The sequence below is a fragment of the Mus caroli genome, unplaced genomic scaffold, assembly GCF_978045245.1.
Source record: "Mus caroli unplaced genomic scaffold, Mus_caroli_1 scaffold_11, whole genome shotgun sequence".
Taxonomy (NCBI): domain Eukaryota; kingdom Metazoa; phylum Chordata; class Mammalia; order Rodentia; family Muridae; genus Mus; species Mus caroli.
In genome coordinates, this window is record NW_028227266.1 from 94,973,426 (window position 1) to 94,990,627 (window position 17,202).

The window sequence follows — 17,202 nt, forward strand, 5'->3', positions numbered from 1 at the left end:
AGTGTCTGGTTTATCTGTGCTCACATCTTCTTTGCTTGGGCAGCCTTTGAAAAAGATCATTACAAGGTAATTATGCCGTTTTTCAGGGGTCTCCCTGATAGTTTGGCAGGGGCTGTGCCCTGGTGTCCTGGCTACGCAGTGTGCATTAGTCTTCCTCTGCTGAACACGTTCCTTCTGTCTGCGTGGCGGAGGAGGGAGGGAGGAAGGAAGCCTTTTCCATGTGCCCTGACCTGACATTGTTTTCCCTACTGTTTTTCCCTTCGAAATTTTGAAAATATTGAAAATATTTTTTCTCTTGTAATCTATCCTGAATACAGTTTCCCCTTGAATGAAAACATTGAGGACATGAGCGCTCCTAGGTATGGGTTAAGAAGGTTTATTGTAGATAAATGGAAGAGTGCAGCCAGACGCATCTAAAAGGGTCCAGATTGAACCTGGCCTTGAGAGGAGAGAGGTAGGGGGAGGAGGAGAGAAGAGAAGAGGGGGCGGAGCAAGATGAGTCACAGACCGCGGTGTGTGTGTGGGGGTGGGGTGGGGGGTGGAGTAGAGACTGTGCAGCCAAGATGGCTGGAGGAAGGGCAATGATGCCAGGGGCTGGAGAGTTGAGGGTAGGAGCGGCAAGTGCTGAGGTGCCAGGCCTCTATCACAGGGATGGACTGAGGGAGGCCGGCAGCCAGAGTCCTCAGCCATTTGTCGGGGTATGAGACCCAAAACCTCACCCTTTCTGCTTTCCATCTCCTCTCCTTCTGTCCTATCTATCCCCTTTCTCTCCTTTGAAAACACTCAGCAGGGAAGTGGTGGCTCACGCCTTTAATCCCAGCCTTTGGGAAGCAGAGGCCAGCCAGTATCCTCTACAGATTGAGTTCCAGGACAGCTAGGACCACAACAGAGAAATCTTGTCTTTTAAAAAAAAACATATTTTTTTTTAAAAAAAGGGAAAAAAAAAAGGAAAGGAAAGAAAAAAGAAAATGGTTTTCTAAGAGATATTTTATACTTTATTAAGTATAAAAGCAAAAGTCCCATATTAAAATTGGACAAGACGTGGCTGGTGAGATGGCTCAGCAGGTAAGAGCACCTGACTGCTCTTCCGAAGGTCCTGAGTTCAAATCCCAGCAACCACATGGTGGCTCACAACCATCTGTAAGGAGATCTTACTCCCCCTTCTGGTGTGTCTGAAGACAGCTACAGTGTACTTACATATAATAAATAAATCTTTTGTTTGTTTGTTTGTTTGTTTGTTTGTTTTGTTTTTTGAGACAGGGTTTCTCTGTATAGCCCTGGCTGTCCTGGAACTCATTTTGTAGACCAGGCTGGCCTCGAACTCAGAAATCCACCTGCCTCTGCCTCCTGAGTGCTGGGATTAAAGGCATGCGCCACCACGCCCGGCAATAAATAAATCTTTTAAAAAAATTGGACAAGACAAACAGAAGGAATAATCCAAGAGAAGGCATAAGAATCAGAAACCCACTTGTTGGGGGCACTCAGGAATCCCATTAAAAGCACTAAACTGGAAGCTGGAATTAATGTACTCAGCTAGATGCCTAGCTTTGATCTTGCATGTCTTATCTTGATTATAAAAATTAAACATGATTTTTATTTTTGTTTTGGATACAAGTTGTTGGTAGCCCAGATTATCCTCAAAATTACTCCATAGTTGAAGCTGGCCTTGAACTCCTGAGTCCCTTGTCTTTGCCTCCTAAATGCTAGGATTATGGGCATGCATCTCTATGCCCAGCTACTAGATATGTGTTTCTTCCACTTATTTATTTACTGTATGTGTGCAAGAATCCTCTCATGCCACAGTTTGTGGTGGAGGTTAGAGGATATGTAGGGAAAGTTAGTTCTGCTGTGTAGATTTGGGGATCAAATTCCAGTCATTAGACTTGGTAGCAAGTGCCTTTATTTTGCAGGATATTTGATCACATGGTGAACCCTGAAATTGTTATTTACTGGAAAAACCTGTTTCTAGTTGGGATATGACTCAGCCCTTAGAATACATCTTTAATCCCAAACAGTGAAGGTAAAGTTAGTTTGTAGAAGAAAGCACCCATGTTTGAAAGTGATGCCAAATTGAGTGGCAGACAAAGTGATGAGTCAGAGAAAGATTTGGCAGGATAGGAAAGGGAGGATACTTAAGGGAGCAGGGCAGAGAGAGAAGAGGAGATAGTTTTACCAGGAGAGTGTCACAGAGTCAGGTTGAAGAGAGAATAAGCTAGACATAAAACAGAAGGACTGAGCACGACAAACCTCCAAACTAGCTGAAGTGAAAACCATAGATAATACTGCCAGCCAAAGGAGAGTAAAGTTCTGTTGGTTGCTTTTGAGACGGGAATCTTACTGCATAGCCCAGGCTAGGCTTGAACTTGTCTGTGGTGGTTCTCCTGCCTCAGCTTTCTAGGTGCTGAGGGTACTGGGATGTATCACTCTATATGATGTAATATAGTGAGAATAATGTATTACAACAAAAACAACAGCAAGAACAAAAATCCAAAAAAACCAAAATGGCACAAATGGACTCTTCTTCAACTTACCCAGGTACCTTTAAGGAATGAGGCCTGCTACGTATAGAGCTTATTTAGGAGGCTCCTCAGGGCGGTCTCCCTTGTCCACACCTTTGCTGTAAGCTCTTGCACAGTCAGGACAGAATGCCTGTTTTAAATGAAGAGCCCTTTACTTACCTTCTGGTCCTAATGTGCGGGGACCCTCCGCGTGCTGGTTGTGTGCTGTGATTCCGCTTGCCCCTCCCCCAGCCCCAGCCCCTGCTTTTGTTTTAGGGTTTCATTATTGTCCCTGGGTTTGTTTTTGCAGATCTCTTCACAGACGCTGCTGAGACTGAAAAAATGGCCCTGAGCCTGGAAGATTCTGAAGGGGTTTACTTTGTTCCGTCTTTTAGTGGATTGCAGGTATTCTTTTAAAAAGTTAATAGCATTAGTGAACAGTTTCTCCTCCAGCCGTGTCCCCAGTCACATGCCTGTGACTCTTACCTTGGCGCTATCACAGTAGGACTTACAATTTATCAGGTTTGTCATAGAGCTTTTAATATGACCTAGTCTTGTGTTATAAGACAGGCTCTTCCAAGTTGTTGAGCAGTGTATACCAGCAAATGGGCATCCTTTGCTTAGGGAAAGTATACTGTTAAGAACTGGAAAAAAGGATGCCACTGGCCATGGCTGGCCATGCCCTTAATCCTAACACCGGTACTTTGGAGGCAGAGGCAGGAAGATCCTGTAGATTCAAGGCATTTTAAGACTACATGGAGAGACCCTGTCTCCAAAACAAGCAAACACCCCCCAAAAAAAAAGAGAGAAAAAGAAAAAATAAAGAAAAGATGATGTAATGTCACACATACATAGTTAATTATATATTCTGAAGTGTATCTGTAGGTGTCATTAGCTTTTTCCAAAAATGAACCCTTCTTTCTAACGACTATGATAGAGTTCTGCTTACTTTGTCTGATCAGAAGTAAGCCCGGTAAACGGCCTGACCTTGAAATACTTAAGTTAGTAATCTTTAATTAATAGAGTTGTGCTTACCTCAGCTCTAACTTACAATGCTGTCACAAAGACTTAAGGAAAGTTTTCGGGCGTAAAATTAAGAACAACATTAATTTGGGGAGAAGCTTCTGTTATCCCTTTAACCTCACATAGAGAGTGGAGTGAAGGCGCTGTGGCTAAGAGCCTTTGCTGCTCTTCCAGAGGACTCAGGTTTGATTTCCAACAGCCACGGTGGGCAGGTCGTAATCACCTAGGACTTCAGCTCCAAGGGATAGAATGCCCTCTTTTGGCTTCTGAAAAAGTTAGGTCTGGAAGAACCCCAGTCTCGTGCTCCCAGAAATAAGACTCAGAGTCAAAATATATTTATTTACAAATGCCTTAGTCATATAGCTAGGCTCTTCCCTGACCGGCTCATAACTTAAAATAACCCACCTATTCTAATCTACATTCTGCCACATGGCTGGTTACCTCTGCTCAGGTACCATGCATCTGTCTCTGCACGTCTTCCTGGGTACATCTCCCCCCTGGCACTATTCCAGAATCCTTTCTGCCTCCCAGATGTTCCACCTCCTATTTCCTGCCTAAGCTATAAGCCATCAGATTTTTGTTGACAGGCTCCACATCTATGCAGACACAAGAAATTCTCTCTACAGGCTTCCGTGGATACCTATGGATAGACAGACAGACAGGCAGACAGACACACTCAATATAAGTAAAAGTCATATCTTTAAAAGAATACTTCTTAAAAATAAAAATATTCATCTTGTAAATATTTTTTTTCCAAGCCTGAAGAAGTAGAATGTAGCTCTATTGAGTGTTTGTCTAGGATGCATTAAGATCTGAATTTATCTCCAGTATCACACATTGTAGGGCTGAGCGCTCAAGGTCATCCTTGACTACATAGAGAATTGGAGGCCAACTTGTGCTATGTGGGACCCTGTCTTTAAAAAAGAAAATATTCGCCACCACCACTACCCCATTTGTCCCATATTTAGATAAAATCTGAAATTGTAGAGTTTGCTAATATAACATAGAAACTAGTGTGTGTGTGTGTGTGTGTCTGTGTGTGTCTGTGTGTGTCTGTGTGTGTGTGTGATAAATAGCATATCATATTTTCACATCAAGGCTTTAAAATAGCCTTATTGTTTTAATATACATGGTGTATGACAGAGTTTTCAGGGGAGATACAACACACACATACATATTCACAACAGAAAGGGAACCAACCAAAAGCAGATAGTTTCATAACAACACAGTACAAACTTGGTGAACCAGTATGTTTTATTGGAGTTACTAATGGTAGTACAGGTGTCTATCAAGGGCAAAGATAACTCAAAAAAAGAAAGAAGGAAAAGAGAAGATAAGAGTAAAGAAAAAGTGCCCCTATAGAGCAGCCCTGACACCAAAAAGTTGACTCCTGAAAGTCTGGAGCTCTGCACAGCCTGCAGGTCTGGGAAATCTCAGTAGCTGCCGGGAGTCTCCTCCCTTAGGAGCTGTTTCCTCCTTAAAGACTTGCCAAGTTCTACTCTCCAGGCAGGTGACATTTCCTGAGCCCACAGCCCTCCTAGAAGGAATGTTTCACTTTAAAGGAAACTGATGTGCAACAATGTACCATTCTCCTGTCTGCTGTATGATATGGGGCGGGAGTTCCTGAGGGTCTTCTGAGACTGAGTTAGCATATCAAGGCTGTACAATCTTGGTCCAGCAACAGCTACAAAAGTAGGATTTGGTTAGCTCACTGCTGATGCTTTTTGAAAAAGGAAAAAAAAAAAAGTGCTCAGAGATTTTATAGTGACTGTTTTGACAACTCTCTTTAGCTTCTCATCACCTCACACACCTACAAAGTAATACAAAGTATACAATTTAGGAGTCAGCTTGCTGCTCTTCCAGAGGTCCCAAGTTTCCTTCCCAGTTCTCAGTGGTCTGTATTGTGACCTTGTGGGATGCTTCAGGGGATCTAGCACTCCCTTTTGACTTTCACAGGTACTCCGACACCTACAAAAACATGGGCTGCACATAAAAATTAAACAACACTTAAAAAACGTCAACATGATGGCTGAAGCCTGAGGTGGAAACAGGGTCAGGGGTTTAAGGCTGGCTTTGCTTTACGTACATAGTGAATTCGAGACCAGGTATGAGAACCCTATCAAAAGACAACGGATGAGTATGTTGGCACACATCTTTAGTCCTAGCTTTGGAAGACAGAAGGCAGGTTAATTTCTGTAAGTTTGAGGGCAGCCTGATCTATATAATGAGTTCTAGACCAGTTGAGGCTACATGATAAGACCTTGACTCAAAAAAAAAAAAAAGTTATCTTTTGCCAGGCCTAGTGTCACATGCTTTTATAATCCCAGCATGTGGGAGGTAGGAGGGTCGTCTCAAGTTTGAGGACATCTCTTTGGACTGTGATTTAAATTGTTTAAATAAGCATTCTGCTATCAAGCCTGTAGATGTCATTTAGAACATAAATGATGTTATTTTATCTCTTACTTTAGGCTCCATTAAATGACCCCTGTGCCTGTGCCTCTTTTATGGGTTTGAAGCATTCCACTAATAAATACCATCTCGTCCGAGCAATATTGGAGTCAATAGCTTTCAGGTAAAGCCCGTCAGGACTCCCTCTGTCGCCTTCAGACTTTGGCAATGCCTTTATAGATTTGCTGCCAAACTGACATTTTCTGTTGGGCAGGATTATCATGATGCTGCTGCTGATGTTAGTGGAAGGGTTCTATTTAACATATGTATATGTTCTTAACTTCTGAGCCTTCCCTCTAGCTCTTGAAGGATTCCTTTGGTTTGGTTTGGTTTTGGTTTTGAACGAGGGTATCACTGTGCTCTGGCTGGCCTGAAACTCAACTTTGTAGCCCAGGCTGGCTTCAGAATCATGGTAAATCTCTTCCTTAGCCTCCTAGTACTGAAATTATAGGTGTGACGACTTAATTTGATAAAATGAAAGAGACACTTCTCTTAATTTTATTTTAAGATGTTTATTTTATTACTTATTATTTGTATATGTGCTTGGGTAGGGATGTTTCTGTACCACTGTACACGTGTGGGGCCAAAAGGCAACGCTATGAGCTCAGCTCTTCCCTTCCACTGTTATGAGGCTTCTAGAGACCCAGCTGAGGTCCCCAGGCTTGGTGGCGAGCATAATCAACCTTGCTAACCCTCTGAATTTTAATTAAACATATGCCTTCAATTTAATAGGCATGTATGTGTTTTAAATTTTTATTTTATTTAAAAATCTAAATTTTACTTTATATACATCATGTCTTGCCTACATCTATGACATACATCCCTGGTGCCTACAAGAGACAGAAGAGGGCGTTGGATCCCGTGGAACCAGACTTACAGACTGTTCTGAGCGTCTGTTTGGGTGTTGAGAATTGAACCCAGGTCTCTTGGAAGAGTAGCAAGTGCTCTTAAACACTGAGCCATCTCTCCGATCTGTATCTGTGGAGACTGGAAAGCTGGCTCAGTGGTTAGGAGCACGGGTTCCTTTGCAGAGGATCCAGGCTTGGTTCCCAGCACCCACATGGCAGCTGGCAACCATCTCTAACTCCAGTCCCAGGGGCTCTGGTGTCCTCTTCTGGCTCTCACGGGACTTCAGTCATGCTGTGCATATACACACACCAAAGGCAGAACACCCACACACTTAGAATAAGTAAATCTTTAAAAATAACTTAATTGCGATGTATAAGGAGTATGTATTGGCACTTTAATATTTGTTTGAGTATGTCATAGTAAAGGGTACTGATTAAATAGATAATAACCACTTGAAATAGACTGACAATAAGTTAAACCCTAATTGTAAAATAGATATTACACTATCGTGCAGGAAGATGGAAAACACAAGGCCCCAGGGTTTTGTAGCTGAGCATAGATTAGGTGCTGTCCGCTTGGCCAGTGTTTCTTTTGCATCTTTTACTGAGTCAAGTCAATACAAATAGTTCTATTTTTTTTAAACATCAGACTAAAATACAGAGTTGTGACCAGAATGGGCTCTCAGTCGTTACTTTGTCTTTCACTAGGAACAAACAGTTGTACGACATGCTGCAGAGAGAAATCCAGATTCCCGTCACGAACATCCGGTAGGTAAGCTTTGTTTCTAACAGGTCCAGTTAAGGAGCTGCAGGCCAATCAGCCTGATAGGTTAGCTCAGTGGTTGGACATTTCCCTGGGTTTGAGCCCTACGGCCACAAAAAGATCAAACTAGAAACTAAAAGAGGCTGTTATTTCTTTTCATTTTTAACATGACTTCCAAAGCTTATGCCTAGCTCTTCGGCCATAAAATTGTTCGTCATAGCAATTTGGAGAGGAAAATGCTAGTTTTAGATTTATGAGAGTATAGCACAATGTGAAACCTCAGGGGATCTGGTCAAGTGTATTTGCTATATATATACAAATCATTAACATTGTATCGTTATGTGTAGAGGCATTCGACTGTTTTACCTTCCTTTATATACAAATGAGCTCTTCTGGTGGCTTTAGTTTATCTTGTCATAATCTTGCGCTAAGTGACAAACCAAATGAGAGATGCCAAGACAGAGACCTGAATAAAGAGCAGAATTTATCTGGGAGAAGGAAGTCAGTGTCTTCTGTTGGATGCCAACTACTGAGCCCACCAGACTCTAGCAGAGAGTGCAGAGCCAGGGCCACACCAGTGGGTCACAAAACAGGACGAATAGACACAAACATGAGAAAAAAAGATTTGTAGGGGAGGGATGGATAGGCAGAGATCATGGGGAGGTGGGAGATGAGGGGTGGAAATAGTATGAATTATGTCGATGTGTGAAATTCTCAAAGAACAAACTAAATTGAGAATAAAAGGAAAAATATTTCAAGATTACCCAGTAAGATCCTGTAAATGAGCCATGGTGCTTACTCACAGCACTTGGGAGGCAGGGGCAGGAGAATTGGAACCTCTTCAACTAGGGAGTCCTGGACAACCTGGGCTTCATGAGATCTTTGTGGTTTTGTTTCTGTTGTAAAGATCTCATCCTATGTTCAGTGCCAAGTGATATCATTTTGAAACTAAAAATAAAAGCATAGGGGCTGGTGAGATGGCTCAGTGGGTAAGAGCACCCGACTGCTCTTCCAAAGGTCAAGAGTTCTAATCCCAGCAACCACATGGTGGCTCACAACCATCCGTAACGAGATCTGGCGCCCTCTTCTGGAGTGTCTGAAGACAGCTACAGTGTACTTACATATAATAAATAAATAAATCTTTTAAAAAATAAATAAATAAAAGCATAGCCGGGTTGAGGTGGCAGCTCAGTGGCCTGCTTAGCACCCCCAAAGCTCTGGCTCAACGTCCAGCACTCTCCCCCCAAAAGTTAGCTTCATAAAGTCTAGTTTATGGTTGTCTAAGAGTAACTCACTTCAACTCCTGCTTCCCACAGGGCAGATGGAGGTGTGTGTAACAATGCTTTCGTCATGCAGATGACTTCAGACCTGATAAATGAGAAGATAGACAGACCTGCCCACTTTGACATGTCTTGCTTGGGGGCAGCCTCTCTGGCTGGCCTCGCTGTTGGTATGTATGTGTGGATTTTATCAAAAGGAGCCCTTCCTTGTGAGCTTATCTCCAGTCACAAAATGGCAGAAGGCCTCTGGAAAGTTTGTCTACATGGGTGTTCATATGTAGACTTCTGACTCACCAGTCACCCTCTGACCTCTGTTAGAAGCCTAACTTCCATCCTAACTTTACAAGAAAGACTGTGAAGTAAGGGCATTTTAGTGACAGCTACTTAAGTCTCTAGCAAGGGATGGGTCGGTCTGGGATGAACTTTCTCAGTGTACAATATGACAGAAAAGAACTGTTAGACAGATGGTGTTCAGGGAGACCATTGAGGAATGGAAGCCTGCATTGTTACCCCTTGGAATGGATGCCCCAAGGAAAAGTGAGAATGTAGAACCAGAGAGCAGGCTGAGGACCAAGAGTAAAAAGTGACTAAGAAATGTTAGTGGTAAGAACAAATTCTAGCCAACACAGCCCAACTGGGTTCTCACTGGATACAGGCCAGGGTTATGGGAGAGCCCTTGGGGGTGAACCTGGAGACTTGGAAGTTGAACCATAGTTGAGAAGAGATCAGATGCATTGATGGGTTTGCCACTAGACCTGGTTTTTTGTCTTTTTGTATGTGTTTTTTTTTTTTTTTTTTTTTTTAGAAATCAGCCAATTTAGCAAATTGCTGGTCAGTGATGGTTGCACACCTTTAGTTCTAGCACTCAGGAGGCAGAGGCAGAGGCAGAGACAGGTGGATCTCTGAGTTTAAGGCCAGCCTGATGTACAGAGTGAGTTCCAGGACAGGGCTACACAGAGAAACTCTATCTTGAAAAACCAAAAGGAAAAAAGAGAGAGAGAGAAAATCAGCCATTCTTCTGCTTACATCAGCCGTTAAGCACCTACAAGATACTCAGAGCTGGGAGTTAAGAGATGACAGCCACAGTCCATGGTCTCTGTGTGATCAAACACATGCCTGTTGTATGTGAAGCTCTCTGTTCAACCCTAATATAAACAAAAAAGTGTTATAAGTACTATTCAAAAATAAAACTAAGAGTTAAAAAGCAAAAAAAAAAAAAAAAATTTACCTTTTGAGACAGGGTTTCTCTGTGTAGTCCTGGCTGTCCTGGAACTCAATCTGTAGACCAGGCTAACCTGGAACTCACAGAAATCCACCTGCCTCTGCCTCCTGAGTGCTGAGATTCAAGATGTTGACCACCACCACTCAGTGCAAGATATTTTTTGAAATCCTAGTGTATCGATTCCCTGAGGAATATTTATTTGGTCATGTATATACTTTCAAAGCAGCAAGTGTCCTGGACTGCATTTTAACATATGAGTTGCTCTCCTCGCCACAACAGTCACACACTGATGGAGACATTTTACGAACCCGTTCTTTGCCTTAAATTTTGAGGGTTATTTTTTTTTTTTCATCTGTAGGATTTTGGGCGGACAAGGAAGAGCTCCAGACGCTGAGGCGAAGTGAGATGGTTTTCAAGCCTCAGAAGAAGTGGCAGGAATATGAGGTGAATATGGAAAACTGGGTAAAAGCGGTGAAGCGCTCCATGAATTGGTATAACAAGACGTAGCCCCGAGGAGCCAAGGAAAACCTGCAGGCCGGGGGACAGGATGTGCCGGTGGGAGCTGCACAGGGATCACCGCGTGACTGGGGCCCAGAGGAGAAGATTCGAAACAAGCCTTGCAGGCTGAGAGAAGAAGCCAGGCTCTTTTAAAAAAAACAAAACAAAACAAAACAACCTCACATACAAAAAAAAAAATACTTCTTATTTTTTAAATTCAAACCATAGTGAAATTTTTAGGTAACAAGACCTCAAAATTGAGTCTTCTTTCTTCTGGCAATTTCCAAAGGACACTGTCCACTTCCAACTGCATTTCAGATACTTGCGAGTCCTCTTTTTTTATACAGGGAGAATGGCACATACATCATAGTCATTGTTTACCCTAGTGGTTCCAGGTCACATTTTGTTAAAAATGATGAAATGTTTTCTTAAATTTGAAATCAAGAGGGCTCTTTGAAATCCACATAGCTAAAACGGAGAGGTAGTTGAGAGGACGTTTTATATATAAAGCCATAATTGTTAAGCGTCATATCCTCAGATAAGCTCTGATGGCACTCCTCAGTGACCTCCTTAGTCAGCGCATTCCTTTGTCATGCATAAAGACACTGCCTTAAGTCTTCTGTACAACGGAACTCTGAGCTGTCTCGTTGTTTTCATTGAGGTACAGTGTCACCACATAGCCCAGGCTTGAAACATGACCTTCTCCTTCCTCATCTCTCAGATTCTAGGATTATAGGCGGGCACCATCGTGCCTAGGTAGGCACTCAGCATACATTGAGGAACGCATCTTAGTGGACTGAAAGGGATGTTGAGGCTAGGCATGGTGGCAAATATGGGGACTTTCAAGGCTGCGGCCAGGGGAGCTTGAGCTTGGAGTCTCTCCAGATGATGCAGTGAAGTCCAGGCAACCTGGGTGACACAGTGAGGCCTTGTCTTTGAAAATATCTCGTTTGTTTGAGAGAAGATCCTGCTGTTTAACCCATGCCAGTTTCTAACTCTTGAGCCCCCTACGTTAGTCTCCAGAGTCCTGTGTCACATTCTGTTTTTATAAAATGCAAGCAGTTAATGTAAACCTTCCTTCCTGGTTCTTTATCTTTCTTGACTTGTTGAAATGCTTGCATAAATGTCCCCTTTTTAAAAAGTGCCTACTTCACAGAGTTTAATTATTGTTAGTTTTGTTTATTTGTTTGTTTGTTTTGGCAACCGAGTCTCATTATGTAGCTCAGGCTAGCCTAAAACTCCCGAACCTCTTGACTTAGTCTCCTGAGGTGCCAGGGTTGTTGGAGCTTCCTCTGACATCACAGTTTATGTCGAAGCACCCCAGCTCATCAGTAACTTAAGAATTGCCTTTCTGGGTTACTAGATGTGACTTTTGGTATTTGTCCTGCTCACCTCTGAGGGATAGCAGAGGCTGGCAGATCAGGTGATGGAATGTGTCTTGGTGACGATGGCTGTAAACCAGTCAGCCACTAAGCAGCAGTCCCCCGTTAGGAAACTTCGTGGCTGGAAGCAGGTAGAGGAATCAGTAGAGAGAGGCCTCAGACTGGGTATAAAATTATCCTGGGGCGGTTGGCAATGCTCCAGCCTCTTTTACTAAACTCTGTTGCCTCTCACGTCATGGAGACTTGGATTTTCTTGAGGTACATGAACTTGCTCCCATCTTGGTCCATATCCCATAAAAGTGCTACTGTTCTAGAACTATCTACTACATTACATAATTGCCTCACTAAAGGAGCAACTCTTAAGAGGGAATGTTATATTCCTGTCATGTGTCCATTTGGGAGTCAGTTATTCTAGAATAACAGGTACATTGTGTTTTTTGCAAATTATTTTCTTGGACTCCCAGTGTCTTCAATTGTTAAAAATGTTTCTTAATGGAAACATTATAGCAAACATGTATCTTCCTTTATTCCATTAACCTTTGGAGACAAGCCAACAAGATGTCTCTGCAGGTAAAAGCACTTGTCACACAGGCTTACCAGCCTAAGTTAAATCCCCAGAAGGAACGTGTGTCCAGGTAGAGGAAGAAAACTGACTCCAGAGTTTTCTCATGACTTCCACATGTACATGGTGCTGTGCACGCTTCCTCCATAATAATACTAGAAAGTCTAAAAGGTTTGGAAATATCTTTGTTAGAGGTGTATTTGTTTACTGTAGCAAATCAGATCTTAGGTAGAAAATATCTTTTTCTCTTCTACAGCATTGATGCAGGTTTCCCCATCAATCTTGTGAGAGCTGCTTCATGTGGAGGTTTTTAGGGGTTCTGCTGATGGGTGTGGCTTCCTAGGAAGTAACTCTGTCCCTTTGTATCAGGAGAGACTAAACTGTGGTGTTAACTATGAACGGTCTCTTCCTTCCCTACACTCTTCCTAACTGACAGCTGTGCAGTCAGGGATGAATGCCCTTCAGATACTGTGGAAAAAACCCTAATGTGTCATCTGGATTGAAACATGGACTTTCTCTCTTCTTCCGTGGCTCTGGATGCTACTCTTTTCCTTTTTTCATTTCTGGCCATATTTTAATGACAGGGCTTAGTGATGCTTGTAATCGTTAAGTGAAATCAGAAATGCTATGTCATTTGCTTTTGAGGTTGCAGGAACAGTTGTTAATCAAAAACAGTTGAAGAATATTGACCCTTCATCTGCCTCTTGAAAATAATTTTTAATATGCTAATACTTCTCAGCATATTTTCTCTTTTGTAAATCTACCAGGCATTTTAAGAGGACTCCAGCAAACTCAGAAAGAACAGTGTTCCTGTGTAGCCTGTCTTAATGAGGTACTAACTGCATTATCCATGACTCACTGATCTTCAAGTCTCTTGTATTCACCAGTGGTATGGTTTCTCAGTGTCAGCATTGATCTTTGTTTTGTTTTTGTGACAGGGTCTCAATGTGTAGCTCTGGCTGTCCTGGAACTCACTGTGTAGACCAGGTTGTCTCCTCACTCACATCACTCTGCCTCCTGAGTTCTGGGGTTAAAGGCGTGCGCCACCACACCTTGCAACATTGACATTTTGATCTGCATCTGACTTTGCTTTGGGATGCTATGCTGGACACAGTGGGATGCTTGGCAGTATCCCTGACCTCCACTGTTCAGCATTCCCCTGGGTTTTATGGCCCCAAATGCCTGCCAACATTGGCCATCCTGGGAGGCAAAAATCATTGTCATTTGAGAACCACTGATGCAGACTGTTAGAATAAACATGAGGATTTGGTGAATATAGTCACATTTCCGATATTCTATGCATTGTTTTCTCCTGGGAAATGAATTCTTAACAGTGAGAAAGTAGATAGTATCCTCAAGTGCGGTTTCGGGTTTGCTCGGTAATGAAGAAAAGTGTTGGTTGTTTGTGTCCCTTACCCATCACCTCTGAAGATGAAGCAAACCTACAGCCTTGAGCCTGATAGTCAACTGTTCCACGCCTGAGCTACATCCCAGCCTGTAAGTCTCTTGTAGTACTTATGTACTTCGGCTCTGCTCTTGTGTATTCACAATTAGTGGACATTTTGGCCTCATGATACGACGGTTATATTCTGTAGACCATCTGTTCCTATCCCTGCACTTCTGAGACAGGGCCTTACTCTGTAGCCCAGGTTGGTCTGGAACTCATGGCAGTATTCCTGCCTCAGCCTCCTGGGTGCTGAGATCACCATGCCTGGCTTTGCTTCAGTTTTATCTCTGAACAAGGAAAGGACTACCACTGTCCCAAAGCTTCACTAGTCTCGATGCTTCCTGAAGCCAAAGCCACATTTGCTCCCCACAGAACTTAACACTGTGCCTTCCTGTCTGTGGATGGATTTTTTACTGCACATTTATCTTTGATCTTACATTTATTGGTAGTATCTTATACCTGTCCAAAAGGAAGATATCTACAGCTAGGGGTGTGATGTTTATTGTTTAAAAAAAAAAAGTTACATGTCTGTGTATATTTTTGTAGAGATATACATCCATAGATACACATGGTATAAGCTGGTCTGGGAATTCACCCCAGAGTCGGGTGCATGCTAAGCACGCCCAGCTACTTTGAACTTCTTAAGGTATACTTGAAACTTTCATCCACAGGTTTTATATGTTAGACTGCAGCTAACTAGCCTTGTGTTGTGCCCAACACTGTGGTGCTATAGAAGAAACCTCAGAAGTAGCCTCTTAACTAAGCAAACACCTATCTATACCAGGGACCAGTTTCTTTGTTTTGTGTGTGTGTTCTTTTGTTTTGTCTTTTAAGGTTTTTTATTTGTTTGTTTTATTTTATTTTTTTGAGACACTGTCTCACTATGTAGCTCTGACTATCCTGGAACTAGAGATCTGCCTGCCTCAGCCTCCCAAGTGCTGGTATTAAAAGTCTCCTCCGGGAGCTACTGGGCCTGGATTTGGGGACTGGTTATCAATGTAAACTAGTACAGCTCAAGAGGCTGGCAAGACTTTTTCAGTTCTTTGAGGAGAAATAATTGCTATGCCTCAGAGTCCTCCAACTTTGAGTCTACGGTCACCAAAACTAGTCTAAAGAAGGCTCGGATCAGCCTGAAGGATTCTGGATCCCTTTGGGAAGGTTCAATTGTGCTTTTTTATGTAAGGGTAAGAAGTTTCAGGCATACCCCTGAACCTTTAAGATTCTCCTGATTGGGAATCCAAAGCCTGAAAGAGGCTTCAGAATTAGGTAATTCTGAAGTCCTGTTCTTCTATTCTTACAGCCTCTTTGCCCTTTGCATTTTTCCCCCATGTCTAGATAGCTATTGGGATTGCTTAGGAAAAACTGATGTAGGAGCTCACACGGTTCATGGGTGGGGTGGCACAGTGCTTGTGTAGTGTCCATAGTGCCCTAGGTTTGTCCCCAGAGGTACAAGACGGAAAGAGACGATCAAGAGCCACACTCAGAGTGGCTGTTCCATTTTATGTTTCTGCCCTCCATTCCTGTGTGAGTGGTCCAGTCTCTCCATGTTCTCTCACCAGCATTCAGTGATGTTGAATATTATTTCATGTGCTTTCTGCCATCTGCTTGCCTTCATCTTTTACATCTCTGTTTTTGTCTTTGTCAGTTTGTCAATTAGATTGTTTACTAAATGAGCCATATCTTTTAGTAAAGTTTTAAAAATAATATCTGACTTCAGAAGTCAGGAAATAGGACTTTTCAAATCATTTAAGTCAGAATTTTAAAGCATCTTGAACATTGTCTTACAGTGTGCCCAGCAGAAGGGCATTTACTTCTGGGCTCCTTACACAGTGCGGGGCTCATGCTGTGAAAAGAACAAAAACAAGGTTTCTAAGGCAACGTTACTTAAGATTTCCTGTAGTGTGTCCGGAGACATACTTTATATATAGCAATTATCATGTTTCTAACTGTGCAATGGTATGATGTATGTAAAGATTCAGAATGATTTTGTGGAAAATTAATTAGCAAAGATGGATAAGTGTAGATTTGAATTCTTATGTATCAGTAATTTATGATCTTATTTCTCTGTTATTGTGAATGTTGGTTTTATTAAAGAGTTATTGAAACTGTCATAAACCACTTTATAGGTCTTTAATAAAATTAAAGATGAAATCAGCACTAGAAATACTTTTCATATGCATATATTTTTTTAAAAAAACATTCTTTTTTGTGTGTTTGTTTTGTTGTTGTTGTTTTTTCTTTCAAGATAGGATGTCTCTGTGTAGCCCTGGCTGTCCTGGAACTTGTTCTGTAGACCGGGTTGGCCTTGAGCTCAGAGATCCGCCTGCCTCTGCCTCCTGAGTGCTGGAATCAAAGGCATGCACCACCACCCCATGACCTGTTTAAGATATTTCATCATCATTATTATTATTATTTTAACTTTGTTGACTCCTTTTGAGTTTCATCTCGTGTATCCCAGTCTGGCTCATCTCCCCATCCTTCATATCTACCCTGTGCCCTGGCAACCTCTCCCTCATAAGACACATACAAATAACATAAATCAAAGCATGAAAAAAACTTCCTCGGGATGGAAGCCGTAGCGTGTCACAGTGTGTCCCACAGTCTATCCCTCTGTCCACATGTCTTCACTTGGAAATAGTCATTGCAATGAGTCATCCGTCTGGCCCGAGATCTCTGGCTTCTGTGGCACCATCAATAGTGTATGTTCACAGAAACTCCTCCTGGTTATCCTGTTGCTGCCTTCAACCATGGAGGTCCTGTAGCCTTGGATCGGCTGGAGTGCCCCTTCTCATGTACCCACCGTTAGCAGATGATATAGATTTGGGGGTGGGTCAAATCACAGCCCTGAATCAAGATCTGGGTAGCAGTCCAGCTTAGTCAGTGTGCAGGCTCTCCCTTATCTGCACCACCAGGGCAAGCTCTCCAGCACTGCCTGGCTAGGCCACCCAAAACCGCCATCAGCAGGACACAGGGTCATTGCTCCCTGTCTCATCCCCCTGGAGCAGGCTCACAAGCACCCATGCCTGTTTAAAACACTAAGTAGCCTAGATTAACCTCAGATACCCTAAGTACCTGAGGATGACCTTGAACTCCCCATCCTGTCTCTTATCTCCCCGGGGCCAGGATTACAGGCGTGTGTCATCACACCTGGCTTTTTAAATTTATCCAGTATCTGAGAGTGAAAGTCAGGCTCTCAGGCTTGCATGGCAAGCTCTTTATGAACTGAACTAT

General features: G+C 42.7%; 1 protein-coding gene across 1 annotated transcript in view; it reads left to right on the forward strand.

The window, feature by feature from the left end:
* Gk5 (glycerol kinase 5) overlaps positions 1–16,121 on the forward strand; it is a 68,733-nt gene extending 52,612 nt beyond the window's left edge. Inside the window, exons 12-16 of the mRNA XM_085827913.1 lie at positions 2,809–2,903; positions 5,990–6,093; positions 7,526–7,585; positions 8,897–9,030; positions 10,441–16,121. Of these exons, the coding sequence (XP_085684039.1) occupies positions 2,809–2,903; positions 5,990–6,093; positions 7,526–7,585; positions 8,897–9,030; positions 10,441–10,589 (542 nt within the window). The 3' untranslated portion in view covers positions 10,590–16,121. The remainder of the gene's footprint in view (positions 1–2,808; positions 2,904–5,989; positions 6,094–7,525; positions 7,586–8,896; positions 9,031–10,440) is intronic.
* The last annotated feature ends 1,081 nt before the right edge of the window (positions 16,122–17,202 follow it).